The sequence below is a fragment of the Fundulus heteroclitus genome, unplaced genomic scaffold (assembly GCF_011125445.2).
Source record: "Fundulus heteroclitus isolate FHET01 unplaced genomic scaffold, MU-UCD_Fhet_4.1 scaffold_42, whole genome shotgun sequence".
Taxonomy (NCBI): Eukaryota; Metazoa; Chordata; class Actinopteri; order Cyprinodontiformes; family Fundulidae; genus Fundulus; species Fundulus heteroclitus.
The window spans coordinates 1,186,708-1,212,747 of NW_023396835.1; the positions used below are offsets into that span (position 1 = coordinate 1,186,708).

Here is a 26,040-nt window from a genome sequence, read left to right on the forward strand (position 1 = left end):
GCTTGGAAAGCTTGGAGAAAAAAAGGGAAAAAAAGAAAAAAAGAAAAAGGAAAAAAGAAGAACAAGAGAAAAAAAAGAAAAAAGAAAAAAAAGGAAAGAGAAAAAAATTAAAGGGAAAAAAAAGGAAAAAAAAAAGAAAGAAAAAAGAAAGCTTGAACTCAGCCACAGTTACTCGGTGTGACCAATCAAGGCCAGCCAGACTGAAGGCTTTATGTCCAACTCTCAACGGTAAACTAGTGAACTAAATACCCCAGTGAACACTCCACACTGCAAAAACAGAACTAAAATAAGTTAAACTTTTCTTGAAATTAGTGTATTTTTACTTTATTTGAGCGGGTAAGTAAGATAATCTGCCAATGGAATATGATTTTTGCACTTAAATAGGAAGAACTCATCTTCATCAACTTATTTCAAGTGCTTTATTTCTAATTATCTTATTCTAGGGGAAAATTACTCTTTCCATTGGCAAATAATCTTATTTACCTGCTCAAATCAAGGACAAATACAGTCATTTCAAGAAAAGTTTACCTATTTTTAGTTCTGTTTTTGCAGTGCAGGAGGATCTGCTGTGTTGATAAGAACCCGACGCCCACTGTTAAGTACAGGAGAGGACCGGTGATGCTGTGGGCCTGGTTCTGTTCCTCTGAAGCTCGTTAAAGTGCACGGCATCAAGAGCCTCCATTAAATGCCAGGAGGTTCAGATCGCCTGAGAGTGAATTGGAAGAAATGGGTCATCAGCGGTTCTTTCAGAGCAATATCCACACAGAAATGGTTCCCAGGACAGAAAAATCAACCATGTTGGATCCGAAGTCCCTCAGAAACCCTGAGCTGAAGCATTAGGCAACAAGGACACAGAACATTGCTTAACGCTGATGGAGAACGTCAGGTTCTGTTCTACTGGAACAACTGGACAGCTCTGAGAGCCTGGTGTCCTTTTCTAAAGGGCTGTTGGTTCAACGCATTCCCTCTGCAGAACAGGAACGAATCACATCTCGTTAACGCCTGCTCTAAAACCGTCAGACTTCCTGCCCGGCGAGCAACAGGAGCGCACTCCGACCAGTCGGACGCTACGTGATCCGTCTCCCGCTGCGGACCCGCCGGGTCAGAGGCGTCGCTGTGCAGCCGGCAGGAGGCGGAGCAGGAGAGCGACCTTTGACCTGCAAGCTGTTCTGCTTCCGAACAGCAGACAAACGCCGTTCCCACTTTCTACTAATTTCATCTTCAGCTTTTGTTTGTTTTATACACTTTTCTTTCTCTTTAGTTGCTCCTTCAGGATCATAAAGTATTTCTGGTTTTACATCTGATTAAAAGCAGTTAAGAGAAAAAATATTTAAAGCATTCTACACATCTTTACCAGGGATGCCAACATGACTGAAAATGTCTTGAACTGGACTTTTTTTTTTATTGGGAATTAATTAAAATTTTATTTTACTGGACAATAATTAATTGGAAATAAAAACATTTGGGTTTTATTGGTCTGTTAGGGTTGATCGGTCCTGGTTCTGCTGGAGGTTCTCCTCCCTGTTAAAGGGGAGTTTTCCTCTCCACTGTCGCTTCATGCATGCTCAGTATGAGGGATTGCTGCAAAGCCATCAACAATGCAGACGACTGTCCACTGTGGCTCTACGCTCTTTCAGGAGGAGTGAATGCTGCTTGGAGAGACTTGATGCAACCTGCTGGGTTTCCTTAGAGAGGAAACTTTCTGACTTTGTAAAGCGCCTTGAGATGACGTGCATCATGATTTGGCGCTATATAAATAAAATTTAATTGAAATCGATCTGCAATATTTAAGATTCCTTTTTTGTGAGATTGAACTTGTTGCATTAAACTGGAATTTACAGCAAAGTGGCTTTTGTGAACTGGCCTTATACAAATAAAAGCAAACAGAAAATAAGTAAGTTAAGTAACTTTTAAAATGTTTAGCTGCCAAAACGTTTTGGGCTGCTGAACCGGGTCGGTCCTGGAGGCCTGGACCAGTCTAAACCGCATGAAACCAACTTTTTTACCCTTCAGCTTTGGGGACAGAACCCAGAGCAATTAAATCCAACTGCTTCCTGAGAAATGCTGTTTGGGAATTCATCCCTATTGGCTGAGGCGCCAGAGAACGACTAATGAAATACAGGCGAGGTCAGAAAAACAGCAGGACTCCTGCTGTTTATAGAGAAAGGTCTAAAATCATAACTCAAAAATAATCCCAGCCACCCAAACAGCAACACACACACACACACACACACCCTCATACATACAAATGGAAATAAAAGGCCATTTTTATGGGCAAACATTCCCACCACTGCGAGGTCTCAGCTGGTGTTGCAAAGGTTTACCAAATAATGTCCGCAGCTCTGAAGGTAGCAGGCTATTTTAGCAGTAAATGAGACAGAAGAGGCTTTGGATATTGTTTTCATCCACCGCTCATCTTTATTAGAGTCAGAAAGCTGCCCTCCCAGTAGAAATGCAGCCCACCGTGAGCCCCAATGCATCCATTTAAAAGCTATTTTTATCCTTCTTATAATACGGCTGGCAGTGTTGAAGAGCTTCATCTTCAAAACAATAAAGCCTGTATGTGATTTATGTGCTAATTCAGTCTTATTTATAAAAACAGGCTCATATTTTTTATTCAGTCATTTTAAGCTAATATTACCAGATGATATTATATTATCATATTGTTATATTATCATATAATATTTAGAACATTATAAAGAATAATATTTATTTTTAATGCTACAGGAACTTAATAATAACACTTTTATTTTGGGAAAGTGGCACAAAAACCCAGATGTGTTGTCATTTTATGTTATTTACCCAATGAGTGTAACTCTTCAGACTATAGACAACGTCTCGAGAAAATATTTATTACTTAATCTCTGCATGTTCTACCAGACAGAACTTTTACGACATGAAGAACCCGAGTAAAGCTAAACTAGAAGACCTAATTAAACCCCCCTGGGGAATCCCGAACACTAGATATAAATACACGTTGGATAAAATCATTTCGGGAAGGGGAGTTTTTTCAACTTCACTATAAAGTTCAGCACCAACAGTTTACATCAACGGTGTCCAAGCTTTTCGGCTATTGGGCCAAGATTGTTGAATCCAAAGTGCTCGAGGCCCAAAAAAATTAATAAAAATAAATAACATAACCAAAAATATACTAACGCTGCCCAACAGAATATAATTGTTTTAAGAAAATTAAATTGTATTTAGCCTATTGTATTAAATTAATTCCAATCAGATTTTAATGCACCAAAGTCTGCATTTAAGTAAAAGTCGCCATATTTGCTATGAAATTAAAGCAAACTTAAAAAGTGTGACCCTTAAACCCAGATTTCTCCCCTGGGCGCCGCACAGTGGCAGCTGACTGCTCCCCAAGAGTGATAGGTTAAAAGCAGAGAACACATTTCATCTGAATGTGTGTTGCAGTGACAAGATTATTATTATTATTATTATTATTATTATTATTATTATTATTATTATTATTACTACTACATGTCTTGTGCAGTACCAAACATTCAATTAAACATTAAATTATAAGATTCTTAGTTGTCTATAATAAATTTACCCCAATTGAAAATAAAAAGCCTCCATCGTCAAAAAGCCACCAGCGCTGGTCGGCCACACAAAAATCATCACAAGGGCCAGAAATGGCCCCCGGGCCACACTTTGGACACCCCTGGTTTACATTAGAACCATTAATTAACTTTTTATATACATTTTTGAGCAAAAACTGCAATTAGTTTTTCAGTCCTGATCAGGACCAGTCAGTCATTTAACTCTAAGGACTCTAACATCTAAGTTTCACGTCAGTTCTGAAGAGATAGATATACGACAAATAAGAATTAAAATGTTTCTGAAACACACTGAACAGAATAGCAATGGCCAATAGTTACAAAATGAAAAATAACTTTATTTTACTGTATCCATAGCCAGTAAAAAATTCTAGATTAATTGTAGGAGGTTCTAAATGTTATTGCTGTGGCTCTTTAATATTGAATTTAAAATGTGTAGCAACACAGATAAAACTACAATGTAGTCAAACATTTTTCATCCCATATTTTATTCAAACTACTTGTAATATGTAATAGATATATAATAAAAAATATATTAATATAGATCTAGATTTAATGATCCGTAAAATACTTTTAAATGATTTTAAGACTTTCATTTAAATGTTACGTCTAAAAACACCACTAGTCACACTAAAACACCTACATTTTGTTTTTAACTTCATTAATCACAAACTTCTTTTTGTCAAATGGATTCTGAACCATCACCAATTATTCCAGTGTTTGTAACCAATTCATTAAAACTCAACCATGAACAAATTAAGTTAATTTATTCTCCAAATATCAAGACTTAAAAATATAATCGGCAGTACAAATATCATATAATAATAACTTCCTGATACAGAGCCTTGTGGAACACCCAGTTATCTTTAAACTGTATGTATATATCAATATGTATTATTGATTTTTGACCCATAAAAACATGTTTTATATAATCTTTTAGAGTCAGTAATGTAACACTTCCTGCTCCATGTTGTTGACGTTTTTTGAAGCAGCAGCAAATTTGACGCTGTCAAATGTCTTTTTTATGCGAAAAACACAATAGCTTAACAGGTTGGTTATTTTTGGGTTCCTGAACTGATATTGAAGGCCACCAAGTAATTAAATTGACTAAAAAACAAACAAACTTTAATGACATTTTAATTAATCCCTTATGAAATTAAAAAGGTACTTCTCTGGTTGTTGCTCCTGTTTAGCAACGATAAGAATTTAGTGTTTAGTTCCCAGAGCTCCACAGCCTCTCCTGGCTGCAGCCGCTCAATGCAAAGCTATGTGCAGCTTACATGTTCAGAGTCCACCTAAATAAAGGCTTTGTTTACATCCCTACATGCAGACTCTGCTTGGTTCTTTTATTTAAGGATTAACGTTTCTCTAAAAAGGCCTGTTTGGTCTCTCTGAATGGTTTTTCCACCTGCCAACAGGCTTGTCAGACTCCTCGGGTTTTAATCCTGCGGGCTCGCCGCTCTGAACAACGCTCCCCTCGCCTCTTGTTGTGGATGACTAATTATATATTACAGCGTTGGTCCAACTCTGAGTCTGCTTATTTCTTCCACAAAAGCCACTTTGCTGATCAGACCACATGCACAGGGAAACAGGGTTAGGTCAGGGTAGAGTGTTGATTCCTCTGATATAAGGAACAGAGCAAGAAAACACAGGAAACGCAGCTAATTCTGCACAACATCCAAGCAAAGTACATTTGGTTTTGACAGTTTTCTTTACAGCCGTGCTAAAGAGGATGGAAAGCCGTGTGACTGAAGGGTTTGTCTCGGGGGAGCCGGTTATTCTGGCTTTATCGTCGACACTCTTTAAAGTGCTCATATTTCACTGTTAGGAAGGTGCAGCGGAGCACTCGTGCGGAGGTGTTACAGAGCCATGTGGTCTTAGCAGAAGGGAGAGGCTATGAAATATGGATCAGCAGGAGATGTATTTATATCTGCTTGTTAATGGGTTATCTGTGGGATGGGGTCGATCCGTCTCTGCAGACGCTGCTGCTGATGTGCAGCAGCTACCTGAGCCGAGCCGCCCGTTTTCTTAAGTACAGCTGGGCTATGGATGCGAACGTCGCCTCACACCTGCTCCACGGAGCCTCAGTGACATTAAGCAACAGTTTGGCTCAAAGATGTAAGCGGTTCAAAATGGGTTCATACTTCATGCAGTTCTTGGTACTCTCCAGCTCCACAGGGAGGACCCAAAAAAAAAGGAACGTTTTATAGGCGGCTGACGGAGGGACCAGTCAGTTAAATAAATAAATTCCTCCAGTCTATCATACAGATGTCATCATCTAGATGACGATTAATTTGCAACATATTGCACAACCCAAGAAATACTAATATTTTATTTTCCAATAAACGTCCAGCCCTGGGAAATAATTCAGTAAAAAACTATACTCTTGTGTGTTCACTGGTTTAAGTCCAGGTAGTTGATGGAGTAACTATTGCACAGCATATCATAAAAGCTGGTGTGTTGCTGTGGTGGTGGGAGGGGGGGGTCGTACTTGGTTCTGGTCTCTGGGTCTTCGTGCGTGGAGTGGCACATGGCGCTGAACTGAGAGACGAAGAAGTCGTAGCGGCGATGGTAGGAAGGCGTGTCCTCCTCGATGTTGGCGAACTTCACGAACTGGAACAACGATAAAAAGGATAAAATATCAGAGGCAGTAAGTAAGGAAGAAACAGAAAGAAGCAACAAACTAAAACAGAGGTCTGGTGAAAACTAGTGTTGCACCAATACTGATACCAGTATGGGACTGGGTCCCGATCCAGCACTAAAATGGTGGTATCGGTATCGGCGAGTACCAACAGATAGGGCACCGATAACATTTTGATGTTTGAATGTCAATTGAACGCAGCCTTCTCTCTTCCGACTAGTATTATACATGTTATATAAGTTCATGAAAGTTCCACTATTTTGGCATTTGAGAGCCAAAACTCAGGGTTTAAAAGAGATTTTATTAATGTAATTTTACTGTCTTACTGTTGTGCTACTATTATACATGTTATAATTTCACGAATGTTGCACTATTTTGGCCTTTGAGAGTCAAATGTTTATTCAACTATTGTCACCCATTCCAGGTAGGCAATAAAAAGTTCTACTACCCTATGTAGTATGCAGTACTTCATATATATACACACACACACACACATCAATTTCAAACAGATGGTATCAGTATCGGCCAATACTGCACAGCCGGGGCCAAAAAATGGCATCGGTGCAACACTAGTGAAAATACTACGACACAACGCCACATGGTCCGAACTCACCACCACTGAGGTCCATTTCAGATCAAAGTTTGCTAAAGATAATAAAAGAAACACTAAAAAAAAAAATCACATCTTAAAGGATTTTGGATCAGATTTGTTTGGTGTGAGGCTGGCAGAGATTTCTAGTGTTAAGCCTCAGTTGCAGCAGTAAGGCACGGCAGTGGGAGTGTCATGAAATGGGAACATGAGGATCTTAAAGCAACTAATGGGAAATGAGTAAATCTCCCGCATGGATTTGTACTGAGCCCCTAAAGGCACATTGAAGGGAAATAATAATAAAAAAAATTGACTTTCTGGTGTGATGTCCCTCTAGGGGCTCTGTAGAGTCCTGACCCAAACCAACAACAAGGGTTCCCAACTCTAAATACTCCACCAGTTCCGCTCAGTGGCGCCCCCTATGCCGCTCATTTTTATTTTGATGAATTCAACTGAATACAAAAAAAAAACATAAGCGTCAAATAAATACTGATCTCCACATCTAATGTTTTATAATTTTTTATTCTGAGAAAAAATACCAGTTAGAATCTGAGATTTGACCCGTGTGTCCTGAAACATCACACATGAACAACCATCAGAGTTTTTTCTTTCCTCTGAATATTGTGACTAAACACAAGATGAAGAAATAGATTTTTAAAAAACCTGTTTTGAGCCAGTTTTGGTAGAAATAGAAGCAACCACACAGGAGCCTCCTCCTTTTTACCCTGAACATAACTTATTTGCCTCCAACCAGCTTTAAGCGTCCCCCTGAGGAAGCCTCCTGCTCCCAACTCCCTCTCCTCACGTTCCACTGCAACGAGCGGCTCAGAAACTCTCCACCAGGAAATCTCCTTCTGCTGTAGGGAGGGAAGCTCTAGTCAAGACTGGCATTCATAACATTATACCAGGAAGCCTGTATTCTAAAAACAAGCAAAAATCAACAACCACCTACAGGTTTATGGCATCCCAGGGATTTCAGAAAGAAGTTAGCAGTTTGGCTAAAGCCAATTTAAAGATGTGTTTGAGTTTCACTTTGTGTTTGGAGCAGTTCCCCAAATCTATCCGATTGTGAGGACATCTCTCCTCCTGCAGTCGGTTACAGTGAATCTGGATAAACCAGAAGCTTATGGAGAGGCTTGGCTTTGCTGCCAAGTTGCAGAATTGTCTTTTTGTTGTTGTTTTTCTTGCGATAGAGTTTCCATATATCCAGGAGTCAATGGGTGGCGCAAAGCACATTTCCAACTGAACAAGACCTTTGACATGATATAAAAACCTAAAGTTTCTATTAGCTGGCTATCAAATACAACAGAGTGGAAAACCTTTAACCCACTGAACTCCTTAAATGCAAAAACGGATCTAAAAATTAAGTAAAGTGTTCTTAAAGTTTGTGTTTTTGTCCTTGATTTGAGCAGGTAAATAATATTATCTGCCAATGGAATAAATATTTTGTCCCATAAAATAAGATAATTAGACATCCTGCACTTGAAATAAGATGATGGAGATGAGTTGTTCCTATATTAAGTGCAAAAATATTATTCCATTGGCAGATCATCTTATTTACCTGCATAAATCAATGACAGATACACTCATTTTAAGAACATTTTACTTATTTTTAGTTCCGTTTTTGCAGTGTTTATTCTTTGCATCCCATATAACCAGGACCTATCGTCCTTTAAGGCGTCTTAATCAACACTTCTGGCCTTCTGATGTTCTTTTAAACTTTATGTGGGGCCTTTGACTCCTCTTTCACCCATTTTCAGACGAGTCCTTACAGTAAACCCTGACTGAGGGTTTGCTTAAGAAACAATTTATCGGCTCGCAACATATTAGTGGTTAAAACGCGTTAAAATCCTGGTTTAAACTGAGCAGAACAAAAAGAGTCCTCTCTGTTGTGGTAGCTAATTGGGTTTTTCGTTATTTTTTTTTTGTAATAAAGAAGGTAATTGTGGTCTCATTATAAAAAGTAACGGTAATAAAGAAAAGTCAGAGCTGGTGCTTCATAGACGCCTCGCGGCAGCTCAGCAATGAGAGGCTGATTCAAACTATTTGTTTTACTTCCCTTGGGTGAGGCAGGAGAAGCTCGGTCTAAAATGAGACGCCGTGAAGCCATCCAGTGAAATGGGCTGCTTCTAACTTTATTATGCACCACTAATTGGTAAAATGAAGTAGCATCCATTTTCAAAGCCAAAGCCAGTGAGCCATGACAGTGAAACTGACCATTATCAGCCCACCAGATTCCCATTAACTGCTTTATTCTATAAAAGGCTGTTTTGTGCAGGTTTAGAAGTGGCTACAACCTCCTTGCAGGCAGGATGCAGGAGAGATTTAGAGTATTTCTTATACCTGGGATAGATGTGAATATGACTGAAATAAATGGCGAAAAGAGGAAATGCAGAAAAATGGAAACTAATTATCTGAAGCTCTTTATCTCCAACGGGGATATTTTGTCATCTCTCCCTCAGACATTAGCAGAGATTTTAGTTGTGACAAGAATGAGAAACGTTTGAGAAAAAGATTAATTGCCAATTATGGCGGATTTCAAAACGAGTCTCTTGACATTTTTACTCAAAATCAAAATTATCTCCGCATGGAATCAGCTTTTCTCAGTGGCGCCGTCCATCAGCGCCATTGAGCTCTTTTCCTGCAGGAACCCTTTAATCCTGTCCGTGTTCTTACGCAGAATTAGAACGATGCTTTTCAAGCAAGTAAACAGGAAACTTTTACCTCACATTAGCACTTAAACGTCCTTAACGAACCCAGAATGAGTGTTCTGGTTTAATTAACATTGATAATTTGCTCAACCCTCCAGGGAGATGTTAGCGTTTGTGTCCACCCATCTAAAGCAGTGCACTCTTTAACGTGTAGTGGTGGACTCCATCGTCACTGCAGGCGTCTGGGGTCTTTCTCCAGCAGCCATTGGGTGAGAAGCGGAGGCGAGTCCTTCTCAGACGCAGAACAAGCAACCAGGCACACACTTTAGAGGGATGAATTAATCTTAACCATCATGCTTTTGGACTGGGGGAGGAAGCCAGAGAACTCAGAGAGAACCCACACATACAGAGGAAGAACATGTTAACTGTCTGCAGAAAGACCCCAGGCCTAGATTTTAACCCAGGAACTTCTTGCTGCAAAGCAACAGGTGCTCCAGACTTTAATCCGTCAATACAGACAGATTTCTGTTTGAGGAATGTCCATCTGACAGCTTTGGAAAACTGTCTGAAAAAGTTCTAAAAGTTCCAGGAGAGTAACTCGTGTTTTGGGACAGTAACTCGTGTTTTGGGACAGTAACTCGTGTTTTGGGACAGCAACTCGTGTTTTAGGAGAGTAACTCCTGTTTTAGGACAGCAACTCGTGTTTTAGGAGAGTAACTCGTGTTTTAGGAGAGTAACTCGTGTTTTAGGAGAGTAACTCGTGTTTTAGGAGAGTAACTCGTGTTTTAGGACAGTAACTCGTGTTTTGGGACAGTAACTCGTGTTTTGGGACAGTAACTCGTGTTTTAGGAGAGTAACTCGTGTTTTAGGAGAGTAACTCGTGTTTTGGGACAGTAACTCGTGTTTTAGGAGAGTAACTCGTGTTTTAGGAGAGTAACTCGTGTTTTGGAACAGTAACTCGTGTTTTGGGACAGTAACTCGTGTTTTGGGACAGCAACTCGTGTTTTAGGAGAGTAACTCGTGTTTTAGAACAGTAACTCGTGTTTTAGAACAGTAACTCGTGTTTTAGGAGAGTAACTCATGTTTTAGGAGAGTAACTCGTGTTTTAGGAGAGTAACTCGTGTTTTAGGAGAGTAACTCGTGTTTTGGAACAGTAACTCGTGTTTTAGGAGAGTAACTCCAGTTCGGGGAGAGTAACTCCAGTTCGGGGAGAGTAACTCGTGTTTTGGGAGAGTAACTCGTGTTTTAGGACAGTAACTCGTGTTTTAGGACAGTAACTCGTGTTTTAGGACAGTAACTCCCATTCGGGGAGAGTAACTCGTGTTTTAGGACAGTAACTCCCGTTCGGGGAGAGTAACTCCAGTTCGGGGAGAGTAACTCCAGTTCGGGGAGAGTAACTCGTGTTTTAGGAGAGTAACTCGTGTTTTGGGAGAGTAACTCGTGTTTTGGGACAGTAACTCGTGTTTTGGGACAGTAACTCGTGTTTTGGGACAGTAACTCGTGTTTTAGGACAGTAACTCGTGTTTTAGGACAGTAACTCGTGTTTTAGAACAGTAACTCGTGTTTTGGGAGAGTAACTCGTGTTTTAGAACAGTAACTCGTGTTTTAGGAGAGTAACTCGTGTTTTAGGAGAGTAACTCGTGTTTTAGGAGAGTAACTCGTGTTTTAGGAGAGTAACTCGTGTTTTAGGAGAGTAACTCGTGTTTTAGGAGAGTAACTCCAGTTCGGGGAGAGTAACTTGTGTTTTGGGAGAGTAACTCGTGTTTTAGGAGAGTAACTCGTGTTTTAGGACAGTAACTCGTGTTTTAGGACAGTAACTCGTGTTTTGGGACAGTAACTCATGTTTTAGGAGAGTAACTCGTGTTTTGGGACAGTAACTCGTGTTTTAGGACAGTAACTCGTGTTTTAGGACAGTAACTCGTGTTTTAGAACAGTAACTCGTGTTTTAGGACAGTAACTCGTGTTTTGGGACAGTAACTCGTGTTTTAGAACAGTAACTCGTGTTTTAGAACAGTAACTCGTGTTTTAGGACAGTAACTCGTGTTTTGGGACAGTAACTCGTGTTTTAGGACAGTAACTCGTGTTTTAGGACAGTAACTCGTGTTTTAGGACAGTAACTCGTGTTTTGGGACAGTAACTCGTGTTTTGGGACAGTAACTCGTGTTTTAGAACAGTAACTCGTGTTTTAGAACAGTAACTCGTGTTTTAGGACAGTAACTCGTGTTTTAGGAGAGTAACTCGTGTTTTAGGAGAGTAACTCGTGTTTTAGAACAGTAACTCGTGTTTTAGGAGAGTAACTCGTGTTTTAGAACAGTAACTCGTGTTTTAGGAGAGTAACTCGTGTTTTAGGACAGTAACTCGTGTTTTAGAACAGTAACTCGTGTTTTAGGACAGTAACTCGTGTTTTGGGACAGTAACTCGTGTTTTGGGACAGTAACTCGTGTTTTAGGAGAGTAACTCGTGTTTTAGGAGAGTAACTCGTGTTTTAGAACAGTAACTCGTGTTTTAGGACAGTAACTCGTGTTTTAGGACAGTAACTCGTGTTTTAGGACAGTAACTCCCGTTCGGGGAGAGTAACTCGTGTTTTAGGAGAGTAACTCCAGTTCTGGCGAAGTTTACCTGAAAGGTTTTAAATTTCGGGGAAATAAGCTTTTGAACAAATAAATTGTTAAGTTGCAGGAAACTTTGCTTCTGTACCAAAATTCAATGAAAAGTGTCGATTTCTCAATAATTTGAGGACCGCTTTACGTTTTTATTTTCCAGGAGTGATCACAGTAACTGATTTTCTCCCCAAAATAAAACCTCAAAATTCTTTATATATAATTTTATTTATATTACTTGGTTCAAATATGTCATTCTGTACTTTCAAATGCTAAAGTCATTCTTTTTGATAGTTAACAATTCAGTTTCAGAATAAAAGGCAATTGTCAAGTTTTTAATAAATGTATTACTGTTCAAGAGACTTAATTTCCTAAATGAAATCCCTTCTGAGTTAGTCCATGGGAAGGTTGAAAGAAATTAATTTCTGGGGTCTAACATTAGCTGCGCTAAGTGGAGCCGACACTTCTCTGAGCTTCTGTGAACCGAGTGGAAACATGTGAACTCACAGGAGGAGGAAGCCAACAGCGCGGCAAACAAAGAGGCAGATTTCATGTCAGAGAGCTGTTTGGGTGGTAAAACCAACAGAACCAAGCTAGGGCTGCGCAATGTGGCTTAAAAATTATTTATTATATCATAGCCGATGAATCGATTCTTTGCCTCCTGTTTGTTTCACAAAAAGAAATTAAATAAACGAGTTTAAAAATTAGTGTTTATGTCTGGGAGTTGACCTGAATTGAGGTTCAACTAAATACAAGCTCTTGTGTAATTTCAAACTAACTTAAAAATTATAAATAAGTAAATTACAGTGCCTCGTATTATGGTAAAAAGGGTTTCCTATTTACAATATATTTTCCTAAACATATATTCAGCATTGTTGTTATTCTCTTCAAGGAAGCCGAATGAGTACTGTGGCAAAATAAAATTCAGATTTTCCTACACTTAAATCTTCTACATTAAAATCGTAAAGTCAAATCAATCGATTAAACCTGAATTAAAATTAAAATTAATCGATTAAACCTAAACCACGGCCCCATTTCATTGATTTTTGGTTCAACTCTGGAAAGAAAACCAGAACGCTGTTGCTCTGATTCTATTCGGGGATGTTTGGAGCAAACCTGTATAGTTAAAGGTCTATTCCTAAACCTATGGGCCAGATGTGCAGCACACCTGGCTGGCCCAGCCTCCAAGAACCCTAATAGTGGGTTTGTCGTGGTTTCATGTCTCTTTGTCTTTGAAAGGAGACGCAGGGAAAAACAGCAAAGATGCCTTTGAACTTAAATTAAAAAGCTCTGGACATACGCTGGTAGGAGTGAAGCAAAGAAAAGTGTTTGGTTTGAATAAGAACATCATTGTTATGCTGCTTGGAGTGATTCACCACCTCCTCCCACCAGGGCTTGTTTTTCTCTCCAGGGTCACCTTCTCATCTGAAAACTTAAAAACCAACAGATTCGGTGCAAAGTTTGGGACGTAAGGCGCCTCGTCCAAAGCTATTCAACCAGTCATCAGATTCCTTAGATTCAAACCAACCAAACAGACATCAGGGCGTCTGCAGGACAGGCTCAGCATGTTGTCCTCTGTACATTCGTTACTTTCATGGAGATTTGCTGAAATTGTCTCCTGGTGTTAAAAAAGAAGTTGAATCCAAAGAAAAGCTTGCAGATGCAATCATTCTGCATTAGGATGCAGGAAAGTGCTGGAAAGTATATTTATCTGAAAGCGGAGTTTTATGGGCCACCAGGAACTGGAAGGTTGAGAGGTCCAGAGAAGAGGACGTTGGGACTCTACACTGAACTCCTGAAGAGGGCGCTGCAGCGCAGTGCTTCACCAGTGCTGACAGCAGGAGGATGTGAGGGAGAGGAAGCGGCAGCAGAGACGTCACATTTGTCCAGGAAAGCCTGAAGGCTCTGCATGGAGCAACGCTACAGCATGTTCTCTGATGACTCTTCTTCTGACCGGCTGGGAAACCTGGAGAAGCAGGCGATGAGCTGCAAAGAGTCCGTTCCTCAACAGTGACGCGTTCCAGCCCATGTGGAGGTGGAAGGGGGGGGGGGGGGGTTGGTGCTTCTCCTCCTTTAACTGTGCCTAAGAACATCAACATGTGACTGTAGATCTGGATCAAAATGTTCCCAACGAGTCATTTTTCCAACTGTTTGCTGATGATTCAGTGGGTTTTCCAGCACGATGGAGCGCCATGTCACAAAGTGGCTCATAGACTGAAGCTTCACATTTTGGACTTCTGGTCTGAACCCTGCTGGGATTTTAGACCCAAAAACTGTCAGAAACACTAAAACTGTCAGACACGGTGGTGGCAGCATGATGCTGATCAGCAGCAGTGGATAATCAGTGAGGAGGAGGTCTACCTCCACATTAACTGCATTTGAAGCTCTGTAACCTTCAGCTCTGGAGTCACAGTGGCTCTTACTAAATGAAACTGAGCATTGTGTTTAAATATAAAGATATTATGCTTAAAAAGGCCAATTTTAGCAGTTTGTAGCGTTTTCAACAGCAGATTTTGTTTGTTTAGTTCTCTAAACTATATGCTATTTATTTCCTTCAGTTGGCATAAACTTTTAACATTCAGTTTGAGATAATTGCTTTACTCTCTAAATGTAAAACCTTCAGGTTTCCCTTTGTTGCAAAGCCTAACAATACTAGTAAGGTTGTGGCTCACGATAAAACTAAACATATTCTACAGAGTAGGTATTTACACATCTAGAGCGAAAGGTCATGTAGATAAACATAATTTAATAGAAGTGAAATTAAAAAAAATCTTGTTTATTGACCCCTGAACTAGACGGTTTCAGCTGGAAAATGATCCAAACTGGTACTGGAACAGAAACTTAGGCTGAAAACACATGGATTATGTCCAAAGCCAGGTCCGTACCAGGAAATCAATCAGTTTAAAGAAACCCTGCCAGCTCTGATAAGAGAAGTGGTCAATTATCCAATGAGAAGGACGCCAGAAGCTTTCTGATGGCTGCAGAAACGATGGAGACTCTCTGCAACCCACTGTGAGGCATTTACACCATAACAGGGGTTGTGTATTTATACTTCTGGAGGCGGTAGGTGTCATTTTGACCCTGTGGGGATTAGACAGAAAATCTATAACTAATTGAATCATGTGCAGCTAATTCTTATTTTTAAAAACTGACTGCAGAGTTATGAGGTTTCAGATTAAAAATAAACCCAGAATAAACCCAGATCCCTGCAGATGATGGGTCTCTGAGCAGCCACTTGGTCGAGTTTCAAATCCGCCTCCAGGGAAATTGAGACACGGTTTCCTGCTGGTGCCACTCAGAGCTGCGTTCCCACCACGACACGCCGGCGCGGCTCAAAACCTCCTCGATCTCAAAGCTTTCAGCCCGCAGCACGGGTGGCACTCGCTGACCAGGGAGGGCTGCAGGGTAGAGTCTGAGAGCACCTCCGTTTTACAGGCCTGCACACCACTGAAGATGAACACCGGGGGGAATATCTGCTGCAAAATGGCTCACACGTTTCTGAAAACCAGCTTAAATTAACTTGGGTTGCACTGCAAAAAGGGAACTAAAAGTAAGTAAAATATTTTTGAAATATGTATATTCTTTCCTTAATTTGAGCAGCTAAATAAGACTATTTGCCAATGGAATGAGAATTTCTACCCCTGAAATAAGATAATTAGACATCCTGCACTTAAAATGAGAACAATTCATCTCCATCATCTGATTTCAAGTGCAAAAATCTTATTCCATTGGCAAATAGTTTGATTTACCAGCTCAAATCAATGAAAAATACACTAATTTCAAGAGGATTTTTACCTACTTTTAGTTCCCTTTTTGCAGTGTGAATCTCTTAGTAGACAGATGTAAGTACTGAAGCTCTGCTGCTGCCACTGGTTGATCACAGCCATGCTGGATCTAAGGTTGAACATAAGGACTACGAGGATGTTTCTGCCACCAGAAGCCTGCAGGTAACCTTTAACAGCCCAACAATCTGTGCTGGATATTTGGGTCTGATTCTGCGTTTAGATGCATTTATCTAAATGAGTTTGCTGCTGCATGCTCAGAGCTTTGTAAACTGCATCTCTATCCGGTTGCTCTAAGCGGACGCTGTAGAAACTGTAAGACGGTAAACTGCATTAGGTCGGCAAAAGTCTTAAACTCACTAAACAGATCCTGAGCCGACAGAACAACCAAACGTTCTTCGCTTTGCTTGGAGAACAACAACAATGAGCCACAAAGCGCCACGAGGACAGCTTCATTGACGCGGCTGCATCTGTTCTCCTCTGTCAGTCCAAATACCACGCATAAATAATGCAAGGCAGCTGAACCGGCAGCTCAGATGGAGCGCTAACAATAGCCAGGACTACAGGCCGGGGCAGGAGGGGGAACCGAGAGAAAAACGACATTTATTTCACCTTCAGAAGACCTGAGAGGAAACCAAACAGGGCTCAGATCCGGTGGCAGCTTTAAGAGGCGTCTGTCGATCAGCGTGTGTTACAGGCCCCTTTCTGTGCCACAGTGAGAGCAAAATTAGCTCTTAAAGCTCCAGCATCGGCCTCTGGGCTGCTGCTAACCGGAATATTTGGCCTATTTTATGAAAACGGGGTAATAAGTCCACGTTTAGGAGTTAACTTTGCAGATTACGAGCTCGTACTTTCTGGAGGAAAACGCTGGAAGGATAATTTCAGCCACGCTTCTCACTAACATCAGAACAGAAAGAGGCTTAAAAAAAAAAAGGAGATGCTAAAAAAAACAAACATTTAGAGAATATGACAGTAAAACTCGTCAGTGTTGTTCTAACGCCACACAGCAGCTGTTCGTTTGCATCATGGCGAGCACGAACAGCTCTGGACCGTTCCTCTGCATCCTGAAGCCTTTAGATCAGGGGTGTCAAACTCATTTTGGTTGAGGGGCCGCATTCAGCTTAATCTGATCTCAAGAGGGCCACACGAGTAAACTCATTGCAAGATTAAATAGAACTAATACATGTGGACTTTTTGTTGATTTTTATATTTAAATTAATTTCACTTTTACACAATATATTATGAATAACCTCAGCATTTTTAAGAAAGGTATGTGCAGTTTCAACAATACTTTTACTCAGTTAAACATTTACTTGTGCATCATGCATAAGAACTGATCACAGTGATTATACAATGTTGAAAAACATTTATTCAAATTTTTTGGAACTTAAAAACACTGTCCTGCATGACAAAATACATCAAACAGATAAAAATTAAGGAATGATTAAAATTTTTCCACACCTGAAGCTTAATCTGCTAATTAAAACACAGCGCCCCTCGTGGACAATATAGGAACTGCAGATTTTTAATTAAATGAAGTACATGTTTTTTTCAATAATTGTTTTATCATTCTCTTCATTTTATTTCCTCTTTCTTTCACCTTTTCTTTTTTTCTCTTCTTGTTCTTCCTTTCCTCTCCTGCTTTCCCATTGTAGTGTCCATATCATTTGAGATATTCCCCGCATGAATCATAATAAAACTATTCACGTTCATAAATCAAGCGGAGCATTATGGCAAAAGCAGTACTGCTCCACTTGTGAAAGTCAAATCTGATGAGCTCTTTTTGGCATTAAGACAACAATTCTTATTGCCACATTGCCAGACAGGACACTGGGGGAAAAAAAAATTAAAAATATATATTTTTATAATGATTATGCATTTAGCCACAGGGCCGGACTAAATTGTTCGGCGGGCCGTATGTTTGACACCCCTGCTTTACATGCTTCATTTCTCCACCGCTCCTGAATCAAACATTGCATTACCTCCCTAGCACGGCTACAGGAGCTGCAGAAGCTCGTTATCCACCCATCCTGTAGAGTCAGGTGTGCGGCAGCAGTAAACGCCTCCAACATGCAGGACATATGAGGCCTGAGGCAGAGATGGAGGATGGGCAGAGAGCCCAGACGAGGCGCTGCTGCCCCCCCCCCCCCCCCCCCCATCAGTCCCATGGTTAAAGAGGACATTTCTACACCGTTTGCAGAGAGAAGAGGTGGAAACACGCCGTTTAGCTCCCTGATTTACTTTATTATGTCATACAGCATTTATGACATTCTGGACTATGGAGCACTGAACACTCTCAGTCGGGTTTTATCATCTACGCCTTGCCTTTCATCTACACTTAGACGAGTTAAAACCCGTAGAGACGTCTGCACTGGATCACTCTGCATCAAACGCAGATCTTTGTTTAGAGTAAAACTGCAGGTCCAACGCTCTGTTTGGCATCTGGACTGAACACAGTTTAAGATCCTTCACTTTCAGCCTGAGAGGAAAATATATGGACCGTTGACTGGGAGTAAACTGGAGGAGAAAAAGGATAAATCTGGCAGTAAAGATGTATTTATTTATTAAGTAGCATAATAATAAATTAGGACAGATCATTTTCCAGGCTGTGATTAAAGTGATATATGTATGAAGAAAGATTAAGCCCAGTTCTACACTTCTCCAAAGATCCATCCTGGACTTGTTATAATTCTCAGGCCTTTTTACGTGGCCTAATTGTCTCCTCTACCAATTAAAACATCTGGACAGAGACTTTGCTGAAATATGAAGAATTCAGAAAAGCTCATTTAGATAAACGTAAAGAGTCACAGGTAGCGGCGCCAGCTTGCTGCACACACTGCAAAAAGAGAACTAAAAATAAGTACAGGATTCCCACACCTTGGTGAACATCAAATTCAAGGACCTTTCAAGGACTTTCCAGGACCAATTTCCTCAAATTCAAGGACCACACGTGGCGGCATTTACCTACTGTGACCGCTGAATAGGTTATCATATTTTAATACAATGCAAATTCAATAAAAGACTAAACGGCATAGAAGTTGTTGGGTCAGAAGCAATGCAAGAAAGTGGACTTAATTTATAGCCTACATTGATATTGAACATATTCATAGCCTACATTTATGTCCACAGTACATGGCTATGCCATACTACATTACATATAAGATGTACATTAGCCTACCGCTTCATGGAATTTTATGGAAAAAAGTGCAGCATTGAGATGTTCAGAATTATATCAATTTGTTTCACTTAGTTTCATCTTTGATTGAGCTAGTTTTTGACTTTGACTCTGAAAAGTCGCTAAATATAGCGACAAAGTCGCTGAGTTGGCAACACTGCGTGAATGTAACCTATTGGACGCACGTAGGCCTAAACCGTAGCCTACCAACTAACGAAGAAGAGCGAACGTACTTTTGCAAATTAAAAGTCTGCGGAATCAACATAATTTTAAAAGATCGTGTGGTAGTAAAATAATGACACATGAGTCGTCATCCGTGTGAACTTTCAACCCCACAAAAAAATTCAAGGACTTTCAAGGACAAGGTGGTTTTTTTTGGCTGTTTTCAAGAACTTTCAAGGGCCTTGAATTTATTTTTTCAGATTCACAAACTTTCAAGGATTTCAAGGACCTGTGGGAACCCTGTAAGTACAATTTTCTTGAAATGAATGTATTTGGCCTTGATTTGAGCAGGTAAATAAGATTATTTGCCAATGGAATGAGTATATTTACCCCTAAAATAAGATAATTAGATAAACTGCACTTGAAATAAGACGATTGATATGAATTGTTCCTATTTTAAGTGCAAAAATCATATTCCATTGGCAAATAGTCCTATTTACCTGCTCAAATCAAGGAAAAATACTTTAATTTCAAGAAAACATTTTTAGGTCTATTTTTGCAGTGCACCGCGCTGTCAGCAGCAGAAAGCTTTGAGGCCGTGGGACACGAGGACAGTGCTGCTCACCGAGTTGGTCCCCAGGACCTGCAGGTCCGGCTCTCTGGACTCCAGCAGCTTGGCCACCATGTGCAGGAAGCTCTCCACGAAGGGCTTGATGCTCTGAGAGTGACAGGCCATCAGCAGCTGGTCCAGAGCCTCCATGGCGATCACCACATTCCTGCACACAGTTCAGTCTTCATAGCTCTTCCCCCCCAGCATCACGTAATAAACAGGCGGACCCTCCGTCTGCGGACCTTAACGAGCTTAAAAAGCGCCGACTGTGCAGGAGTTACTCACCCGTAGCGATGCCGCACCACGTCTCTGCTCAGCCTCTCAGCCAGGTACGCGCCGATTCTGTCCAGCTTCTCCGGCGCCGACACGGCGTAGAAGGTCAGCTTCTCCATGTCGGACTTACTGAGGCCATCCTGCGGGGGAGCACAGAGCGTTCGGTGGGTTCTCTTGTTCCGTCACACGTTTAGGTTTACCCGTCTGTGACTAAGAACATTTCTAGTATTCTTAAAAGCTTTGCTACGGAGGAGATGAACCTGATGTCGCTCCTTCTAAAACTGAGACCCAGGTCAGAATCGGGTCCACAGATAAATGAAGCGACTCGTTCAGTCAGGCGAGACTGAAATAGGGCTGAACAATTAATCGCATTTTCAATATAATCGTGATTTAAAATAACGCAATTTCCAAATCGCAGAGTCTGCAATTTTTGGCTATGTAACAATTAGGGAATTAGACACGTCCATTAGGTGTCAGTAAGATGTGTAAAGTGGGTTTGCCTCCACATGGAAGGGAAGACAGTTGCAGCAGTGAGATAATCTGATTTTATTACTTCTTTTAGAGTTTTTATAATCATACAAAGCATTAAGTACTGGTCAATCAGTTTAATACATAGACTTGCTTGTTGGTTGGACTTTATCTTCAACAAGGATTGATGTCCAAATCAACTAAAAGCTGTTCTCTTGAATAATATTCTGATTAATAGAAACATTAAAAGTTCTTGTTTTAAATAATCCTTGTTTACAAATGTCTTTGTTTAGAGGCAATTTTTGTTGCTTGTGGTTAATGCGGAGAAAAGTCAAAATTGCAATTTTAATTGAAATATATTGTAGGCAGAACGCAATCATTACTGCTCCGAGTTTAGATGCTGTGGGTCTTTTAGCAACTGATCCACATGGAGGAAACAAATTGATTTGTTGTTTGTATATGTTTAAAAAGACATGATAAATTAAACTGGGGGAAAAAAAAAAATAAAATAAAATAAAAAAAAAAAAAAATCGCATTAAATCGCAATATTAAGAAAACATTTTTTTTTTTTTTTTTTTTCCAAAATCGTTCAGCCCTAGACTGAAGGAGGGTGGAACGACGACGGGCAGCAGGTGTTTTATCAGGTTGGGAGTCGGTTCAGGTGTAAAAGCAGAAAAGCAACCATTTTTTTTCTGCTGTTGAGAAGAGCTCCAGTAATCCTCGAGGTCTTTTCTCCACTCCTCCTGCGTTGATGGATCCCCAGAAACCTGAGAAAGGTTCCTGCAGTTTCTCATCTACACCAGAGAAAGGCTTTGACCGCTGATCTCCCTTCGTTCTCACGCTTACTTTAACGCAGTCGCCGGTTCTGCTGTCTCCACCCAGTGTGATTCTGTCAGGCGGTAAAACTGCGTACAACGATTTAGACGCCATCTTGTCCAAATCTTTTAAATAAACTTTTAAAAAGGTAGTCGGGTCAGACGCCTTAAAGATCTCTAACAGCCGTCTCAGTTCAGGTGTGGTGAAATCTATACTTAAATTAATCAAGTTTATGTTTTTTTTTTTAAATTATTTTAGGCCCATTTCAAGTTGCACAGGAGTCCTTTTTTTTAACTGAGGCTTTTATTTTTTAAAGTCTTTGACTGGGTGATCTCTGGTTTTATTACATCCCAACAGGACTGTCGTAACTCTCTGTACCCAACACTTTGTTCACTGCTGCGGTGCTTTTTACACTGCAAAAACAGAACTAAAAATAAGTCAAATTTTCTTGAAATTAGTGTATTTGTCCTTGATTTGAGCAGGTAAATAAGATGATTTGCCAATGGAATCAGTATTTTGACCCCTAAAATAAGACAATTAGTTCTTCTGCCCTCTAAATAAGATGATGGAGATGAGTTATACCTATTTTAAGTACAAAAATCTCATTCCAGTGGCAAATCATCTTATTTATCTGCTCAAATCAAGGACAAATACACTAATTTCAAGAAAATTTGACTTATTTTTAGTTTCATTCTTGCAGTGTAAACGCAAACCAAACTAGATGCTTTCAGACATGAAAACAGGGAGCTGTAGGAGCGCTCAGGGTGACGTGGATCAGGACTAAAGACCATCCCCCCCCCCCTTGTGTCTGAACGTACCTTGGGATCCTCTGGGAAGATGTTGTCCACCAGTCGCTTGTACCTCGGCCTCAGCGGCCCACAGCAGCCACACACCCCTGGGAACAGGAGAGAAAAACAGCATCGTCAGCACGGAGGACTAGAGCTGGACCATATAGAACAACAAGCACATCCATACAACAGAAATACTAATCGACATCAATAATTATGAACAAATTCAAAACATGGACTTTAGGTGCAGCTCAGGCCATTTTATGCTGTTGCTTAGAGACCTATTTTTAGATAAAGACACAAACACTGAATTCAAACTCAACCCTTTATTCAACAAACTTTTTACCAAAACTGCAAGCTTAAAAAATAACTTCCTGGGTCTGCGTTGTGATTGGTTGGGAGAACGTAATGACTGTATTATTAAGGCAAGGCAAAGCAAATTTATTTATATAGCACAATTCAGTACAGAGAAAATGCAAAGTGCTTTACATGATTAAAATATAGGAATAAAAGCAAGTGGGGATAGAATGTAGAAACAAAAAAAGAACATTTGAAAACAGTAAAACAGTTTAACTTGAACAGTCAAAGGCAATTTTAAACAAATGTGTTTTTAATCTTGATTTAAAGGAACTCAGGCTTTCAGCACTTTTCCAGTTTTCTGGAAGTTTATTCCAGATAAGTGGAGCATAGGAGCTAAATGCTGCTTCTCCATGTCTGGTTCTGGTTCTGGTTCTGCAGAGCAGGCTGGAGCCAGAAGACCTGAGTGGTCTGGAGGGTTGATGCCCTGATAACAAGTCTGTGATGTATTTAGGTGCTAATTCAGGGATTTATAGACTAACAGAAGGATTTTAACCCACATGACAGAATGCAAAAAGAAGGAAAACTTTTATCCTATCAAACTTTTTATCTATATTTTCTCCCCTATCGCCCATATACGTCTATCGCTCCTTATACATCTTTAGTGAATTATCGTCCGGCCCTACAAAGACCCTGAGCTCCGGTCCTCCTCCTGAAACAGATGCTGCAGATCAAAAGTTTCCGTTTTAGGAGAGGCTTCACACCTCCAGCCAAACCCAAAGAACTCAAACCGGTTTCTGTCGGCCCGACGTGACTCACGCAGACATGATCCCGACTTCCTCTGCATTGAGACGTCGGCCCGTGACAGGTCACTGACGTGATTTAGTATTATGGGGTGCAGCCTGGGAGACAATAAGCAGCCGTGAGTCAGAGTCACGGCTCTGCAGCGAGAGGTGAGAAAGTTAAAGTCAGAGAGGAGACGACGGGTCGACTGGAGCTGCTGCTGATTCACCTCTGGCTCCATCTGAGCTTCAAGGAGACATACGCCTGCTAATCCACTTATAATTAATACGCAATAATCATACGCCCACATTTCTTATTGAAGAAATGAATAAATGAAAATAAATACACGAATGGCCGATAACCATTAAATAAATCCACATAGAAAATTATGAGGAAGACGAGAATGGCACCGCTTTGGGCTGGAGAACAGATAAATAAATGATAAAATGAAGTGTGGGATGCTGGGGGAGCAATTTGAGAATATTTGCACAGGCATTTTACAAAGTCTTTATCATTCCTAAACAAAAAAAAGTAAATTTATTCAGTCATGAGAAAATGTTTTAGTTTTAATTTAAGTCTCTAAAGAATTATTTATTTTTTTTGTTTTATTTGATAGGCCAACACCAAAAAAATCTGAAGAAAATCAGTTTAAGAAAAAAAGTTGATGTGAGACGATGCTGCAAGAGTTATATATGTTTTATGGCTTTTTATATTTGTGTTGTAGAACTGTAATCTTTTTATTTCTTTTAGGGTACACAGATCTGTCCAGGGACCACGGATGAAAAATAACCTTTTGGTTAATTCTGGTGCATATGCAGTTAATTAATGTACAAAGTCCCTGTCAAATAAATCAATAAATGAAGTAAACAGTCGCCATGTTTCAGTCCTTTGACCAGAGCGTCTACAAGTTAATGTGACTTAAACAAATACAGCAGATTTACTTTCAAAGTGGTTTACAAGTCAAGGTCTTTAAATTGTGGCTGGCATATATAACTCTGCTGCCTCATTATAAATGTTAGAACACAAAACATTTGTTTTGTGTTCTAACATTTAGAGCTATAATGGCAGCAAGGCTGACATGTTCTAGGCCACATTTGTGCATAAATGTGTTTTTATGGAGCAAATTCTCCAGCTGATGCCACAACAAGATCCAAGATCATCATTCAGGTGAAGAAACTGCTTGTTTTAAGAGTTTAAAATCTTAAAATCCAATCTCTTGATGCTTGGCATTGCTGCTGTGGTGTTTCTTTGCCTGCCGAACACCAAACATCTGCAAACATCTGGAGATGGTTCCACTGGCACCAGTCTTCTCTCCACCATCTCTGTCAGCTGTGAATAGGTCAACTATGCTAGTCGTTGGAAAGCTTTACACGCCCCTTTGATCAAAACGTCTGCATTTTAGAGTATAAAAGGGAGAGATACCAGCACGGTTCCCTGAGGTACCCCACACTCATACGGCTGGAGAAACTGCCAACATTATAATTGGTAAATATAAAGCCAGGCTTAAATAAACAGTTTAGATCAAAGTATATTTGTTAAACTGGCCCAGTCAAAGTCCAGACTTAACTCCAAGACATCTCTATTCCAGTGAAGTTTATGGTTGCACAGCTCTGGACGTTTCAGTTTCATCCATTTCGTCCTCGTTAAATTTTCAAATGATCAACCGCCTGATTTCAGGGAAATCTTTTTCACATCAATCCTTTCTTCTCTGAAGCAGAAATAAACCGGCGTCGTGTAAAGATTATTCCTCTCAGCTGAGAGCCAGGTGAGCTCAGAGGGCTTTAAGGTCAACAACGACTCGACGAGGTGGAGCTCAGCTCACCACATGAATCCATTAAAGCCGCAGACGGCTGCTCTGGGCCTGAATTCACGCCTTGAACAGTAAACAGTGGTGTTAAAAACCAGGAACAGGCTGCTTTTCTGTAACCTGACGCCGCCAGATAGATTTGCTTCGCATATCCATCTGGAAACCTTCCGTTGAAGTAACTTTGGGAAGGGGCGAAAATACTGGTTAGCTGATTGGCCTATGTTGGTGATAGACGGGCCAAATAAACCAATCAGATAAACGAAGCATATGACGTACTCGTCAACATGCTTCGTCATCACTCTGTTACGAGCGACGACGAAAACACAACCACAAGCCAAGCTACTCTTGCTGCTGCAGGTAAAGGCTCGTTAGCTCAGCAGAGAAATACTCTGTAATTCCGATAAAACTTGCTCGATAGCCACGCTAACGCTAGTTTCATCGGCTGAAGCCGCCGTGTTCTTTAGACTGAACTGTCGCGCTTCTCGTTGCGTCACACCTCAACCCGCCTCAAAGCCAACGCTGATTGGACGTTCGTTTGGTGAACGGCGCCAAATTTTCTTTAACGGAGGGTAGCCAGACTGATCTGCGAGTGAAACCTTGAAAGCTCGCGAGATCAGGATGGTCTCACGAGGCTAGCTTTTCTGCTGCCTCACGGAAACTTTAAATAAACACGGATCTGTGCAGAATGGTTATAAACGGTTGCTGTAAAAAAAGACTCAAAGACTGTCTGCAGCCACCAGAGCACAGCTTGGGGAACCGTGGCAGCAGTCGGGTGTGAATCCATCACCGAGGCCAAATTTAGCAGGAAATCAAGTTTGGACGGACGACTGAAGCCTAAAACGGTGCTTATTTCTACATTTAACACCATGTAGAGCTTAAACCTTCACAGTTTCACCATCACAGCCAACAGGACCGGCTCTTCTCTGCAGAGGCAACCCAACCCTAATTATTGGGCGTTACCATGACGGACTGTATCCGTCACAGACAACCCGCCTCTGGGTGAACAGCCAGGATTTTTCTACAGTGTCAGGC

At 40.6% G+C, this 26,040-nt stretch overlaps 1 protein-coding gene across 8 annotated transcripts in view; it reads right to left on the reverse strand.

Moving 5' to 3' along the window:
- Positions 1 to 26,040, reverse strand: part of efr3a (EFR3 homolog A (S. cerevisiae)) — a 120,835-nt gene that overhangs the window by 59,150 nt on the left and 35,645 nt on the right. For all 8 annotated transcript variants that reach the window (XM_036131340.1, XM_036131339.1, XM_036131338.1 and 5 more), the window contains 4 exons: positions 22,152 to 22,228; positions 20,062 to 20,189; positions 19,792 to 19,942; positions 6,058 to 6,179 (listed from right to left, as the gene is read on the reverse strand). In XM_036131340.1, coding sequence (XP_035987233.1) covers positions 6,058 to 6,179; positions 19,792 to 19,942; positions 20,062 to 20,189; positions 22,152 to 22,228 — 478 coding nt within the window. The remainder of the gene's footprint in view (positions 1 to 6,057; positions 6,180 to 19,791; positions 19,943 to 20,061; positions 20,190 to 22,151; positions 22,229 to 26,040) is intronic.